General features: G+C 36.6%; 1 protein-coding gene across 1 annotated transcript; it reads right to left on the reverse strand.

Moving 5' to 3' along the window:
• Positions 1 to 329: 329 nt before the first annotated feature.
• On the reverse strand, positions 330 to 1,711 carry LOC131514447 (glia maturation factor beta-like). Its single transcript, XM_058734489.1, has one exon. It carries the CDS (start codon positions 1,585 to 1,587, stop codon positions 1,255 to 1,257), a length of 333 nt encoding a protein of 110 aa, XP_058590472.1. The 5' UTR covers positions 1,588 to 1,711; the 3' UTR covers positions 330 to 1,254.
• Positions 1,712 to 5,104: the final 3,393 nt, after the last annotated feature.

Below are 5,104 nucleotides of genomic sequence, written 5' to 3' on the forward strand. Positions count from 1 at the left end.
CAGTTTCAACTTGAAGAACTCCATTTAACATTTCTTGTATAAGGCTGGTCTAATGGTGGCGAACTTCTACACATTTTGTTTGTCTCCTTTTTGCTTCTCCCTTTCTGCCTAGAATCTAAAACCCTAGGTACCTTACCTGATCTTATTTCTCAATAAAGGAATATAAGTTAAGTCTAACCAAAATGAGGAGAGATGTTTCCTCATGTTCATTTTTAAATAGCTTGGAACTTCCAAAGCCTAAGTTTTGGTTTGGTTTTCAGAAAGCGTATTTTTTTTTTTTTTGGAATTTTAAAAATATGAAGTTGATTTTATTACAAATTTCAGATAAACACATTTAGAAAATTGTTTTACTTGGACCCTTTACAAAAGTATTAATTTCACCAAATCTGGAATACTGGCAGTGTAAAAGTCTTAAACTAACTTTAAAGCTAACAAATCAAAGGCACAGTATTAACACACTTAAAGTAACTAGTGTTCACAGGACAACACTGAGAGGTGCTTTATAATTAAAGTGTTATCAACCTAGATCCAAAACTATCTAGCTATGACACAACCAGGAATGAAGCCCTTGATTAGTTCCAACCTATCAATTTCCAAGACTAAGATGCTATTTTCTATTAAGAAGAAAACCTAATAGTCATAACTATTATAACATCTAACTCCCAGACCTTAAGAATGAACGGCTGATGAACAAAGTTTCTGGACTTGATTAAAAAGATACAGGAAACCAGAGAAGGCATGAACTGATGAAAAATGTACTTGTAATGTAGATTATACTACAGTAAATTACTTTTCATGGCTCAAAATTGGGTCATTCAAGTCTTTTACCCCAAATTAATTTCAAAGATTTGACAAGTGATAATACGCTATTTTCATATATAAACTGCTAATATCCAGTATTTGTCAAAAGGAGGCAACGGTTGTCTATCACAATCTAATACCCGCTTTCCAATAGTGTCTGTAAATAGTAACAAATTCTGAACCATAAGTTATAGAAATTAGTCACAAGAGTGCAAAAAGTCCCTGGAGAGAAGTAGTCCACCTAACAATTACAAATATAAGGAAACACTTTACAAAGTTTCATTACTATGAAGATGATTTCCCCTTTGTTCAAACTTTGAACAAACGAAGAATTTTTTTTTACTGCAGGAAACAAACTGTAAGTAACAGTGCATTTTTAGGCATAAGTATTTATGTCTGGTTCCAGTATGGTCAGGTTAATACATAAATACTTTAGAAACACAGAAGTTCACATTAGTGGAAAAATCCAAGTTTCTCACGTAACCATTCTTCAGTTAGGTCTTCGGTGTTTCTTATTTCAAATACCTTGGTTAGTTCAGCTGTTTGGACTAACTTATTCTTACTCCCAGCATACATCATCTGTTGTTCAGGCTTACATCCAACAGGACTGGAGAAAATAAAGCACAGAGGATATGAAACTCTTCCATCATCATGTTGGTATTTATAACTATACACAATGAAGGTTCGAGGTTGTCGTTCAGGCAGTTCATCTTTAAGTTCATCCGGTGAAATGCCCTCGAGCTCTTCATCCAGTACCACCAGGCGTTTATCCTTATCAATCTTCATTATGATGGCAGCATTGTTCGTTTCTTTGCGAAAACGAAACTTTCTCAGCTTTTCCACTAAATCTTCAGCAACATCACAAACCACCAAAGACTCACTCTTTTTCTTGTCATTTCGCCTGAAGGACAAGCTCAGTCACACACAACTACAGGACAGTATACAGTGCAAATGCTCTGGAGATCCGCATCTTTCAGGCTAGAAGAACAGGCAGAGGGGGCCTCTGGGAGCCCAAAGGTGTAGGCGAAGCCCTGAGCCTTGGACAGAGATGGCCGGCATACATGTTTAGAATTCAGAAAGCGTATTTTTAACTTGTACTTCAGGTGGTTTTTGTTACAATGTCTTGAGTAGAGGCTCTGAGCAGTTTCCTACTAGTCACCTCTACAAGGGACCTTTAAAAAATACTCAAATCAGCTGTATAAATGTCACCAATTTCATTGTTAGTTACCATTTATGATTACATCCTATTCTTATAATCATAATTATGTGGGTTTTTAAGCATATGTTAGATGCATTTAGTTCTATCCTGTGTTGATTACATCACCAAATTCTTGATTTATAGTTGGTCTTCAAATTTTTCAGCTCATAATCATTGCCTCATTTTTAAAAATTAGAAGGAAAATTTCACAGGACACCCTTGAAGCTACAAACGTGGGTCTTTGGAGGTGGAATTTGACTGCTCATTTTGACCTTGGATTTATGACATCATTTGAATCAAGCTGATTAATGATACAATGTGGTGAACCTTGACTCACAGTTTTGTCCTCAGAGGATCCTTAACTCTGGAATGTGTTTCTTCTCTTGGTCCAATGAAATATGAGCTTCCTGGCTCCGGGGATACCTTCAAGGGCCAATTGTTTACAAAAACATTTGCCTAAGGGCTTGAAAGTAGGGGTCCAGATGATAGATGGCATTTTAAATGCATTTGCCATGTATGAATCCCAGGAGGATCAGTCATGGAAACATTTCAAAAAGTAATACCAGTAATTAGGCACATTGGTTTATGAAAAATTAGCCTCATATAGTTTGAAGGTTTGGCATGTCAATGATTCCCAGATTTCTAAAGTCAAGGTGTAAGAAACTAATTGCCAAAAATATAGACATGGATTTAATAAACATAACTCAGTCCAGCTTCAATAGCCCAGAAGCCCAAGAAAATCTCAGAATTTGATTTCTCAGAACTTCTATGACCTTTGGGAGCCTTCCATTAAAGAAAAATGAAGCAGATTTGCGTTAAGTAATTCCAGCCTTCAATGATAAATAAAAGGAATACTTCACAAACATCAGAGCTTTTTACAGTTTTTATTTCAAAAGGCCCAAATGTTCTGTAGGGGTTTTTAAATTATTTTCATAGATGTGGAGAAAGTTTTGGCTTCTCAGAGCTAATATTCTGGGAACAATGAAAAATATACTGAGAGAACTCCTTTTGTAGAGCCTATGTTAAAAGGAAATGCAAGGTAAGATTGAGATGGTTTCCTTGTTTAGGTTAGACTAGTACTTGAAATACACCCAGATTCTGTAAGATTGTATAGAGTGAGCTGGCCCCTGAAATTCCCATTAAACTTTTCACCTTCAGACTTTATTGAAACTTGGGACAACACCTCTCCCCCTCCCATCCTCAAATGGTTTAACTCCTGCAAGACAGAACAGGATTGCTCTCTTAGAGAAAGGACTCAAGGTCATTTTCATTCTTCACAATATACCAGGGATTTGAATTCTCCAATTTGCATTACAACACAGACTTCTGAGCTAAAACATCCTTAAGGGTATATGGAATGTGAGCGAGAACTTTTGTTTAGTAGTAAAATGACAAATTGCTGAGAAGAGGTATTACAATATCTTAGGAAAACTTCCTAATGTCATTGGGCTTCTTTGATAAATGTTTGTATTGCATAATCTCTAAAATTAATTCCAGCTCTAAATTTTTATCTCTCCTTCATAGAAAAAGAGTTACGCTGCAGCCTTGGTGTCTCTTTCCTTGAAAAGTTCAATTGGAATTGTTGTCAATAATGGTATTTTGCAAAGAACTATTTTAATATAATAACAAATGAATATAAAACCGTACAAAAATTAACACAGGGTCAGCCTGATTTTACGATATATGGATGCTGGTAAACAGTCAGAGAAAGTAGTCTTCCCTGATACATTCCCAAACGATGCACTCTAACTTCATGCGAAGCAGAAGGGAGAAATGTGTTCAATCTTTCCCTTTCTAGCTGTGAATGTGATTATTTTTTTTTATTGATACAGGTCTAATTTCAATTTACTGCATCTTCTAGAATCAAGTTTCTATTAAGATTTTCATTTTAGCAATACCCAAGATTTCTAGGTAGTAGAAATAGTGGAAATAATAGTAGAAATAGGAAATAGGAGTAGAATTTAGTAGTAGAAATTAATAGTAGAAATTAGAAAATAGTTTCTAATAGTAGAAATCTACTACCTAGAAATCTTAGGTGGTAGACTAAGAAACACCCACCACCACCACCATCCATTGTAGGATGAGCCTAGGAAAAGCTTTAAGCTCTTGGAGTCACAATTTCTACATCTCCAATATAGGAATGATTCATGACCTATCTTTAATATGTGTGTATGTGTGTGAGAAGCTCTTAAGTGATAAATAAATGTGGAAACACCTATTAACCATAAAGTAACTTACCAACATAATATATTTTTATTGTAGGATCAATAGAACATAGGACATTTCATCAGACACCGAAGAATGAAGACATTTTACCTATTTATCTGTGTGGCAGAGGGGCCAGTAGAAGCAATGGCCTCGGTAAAATTGCATGACCATAGTAGATGCTTTGGAAAGGGGAAAGGCATAATTTGTCATGTTATTTCTGCAAGATGTGAAAGCAGTATCAATTCCCACAGCCCATAAACTCCAGCTCTTCTTTAAAATGGACGTTTTATTATTTTTCAATCCGGAGATGATTGCCATTGAAAAGATAGTTTGTTCATCACAGTTCCCAAGAGGAAGAGACATTACGTATCGCACAGGGAGCACAGAGCAGTACAAGAAAGCATCAGAGCTGGTCAGCAGGCAGAGGGAGTGAGGGGAAAATACCGGTGAGAACCTTTATTGTGGTTTCTGTGGTCAGGAACTGGCAAGGCAAGGCTAGGCAGGTTTAGGATTGGCTACTTTGAATAACTTCAGTGTACTCAGAGGTATAGAGGCTGTCCCTGGTGTTCTGGTACTGGGCCTTGGGATGATTAGCACAGGCAAATAGTGCCCTTGAGTGTTGTTGGAGCCCAATAGGTGGTGGGGATGTGGGCTCTGGATTGATTACTTTACATATGAGAGGTATCCTCAGCAAGCCAGTCTTTCACTCTCACTAGGAATTGTCTAGCCCTGCGAAGACTAGTCCCTCCAGGGTCAGCAAGCCCCCTGATGCTGATCTGTCGGAAATATGGAAAATAAAAAGGTGATTAATAACAGAGAACACCATTTGATAAAAAGTCAAAGAGAAACTGTATCTTTCACAAACACACTAGTGTTCACGGTTCTACATAAGAAAAT

The sequence above is a fragment of the Neofelis nebulosa genome, chromosome 6, assembly GCF_028018385.1.
Source record: "Neofelis nebulosa isolate mNeoNeb1 chromosome 6, mNeoNeb1.pri, whole genome shotgun sequence".
Taxonomy (NCBI): Eukaryota; Metazoa; Chordata; class Mammalia; order Carnivora; family Felidae; genus Neofelis; species Neofelis nebulosa.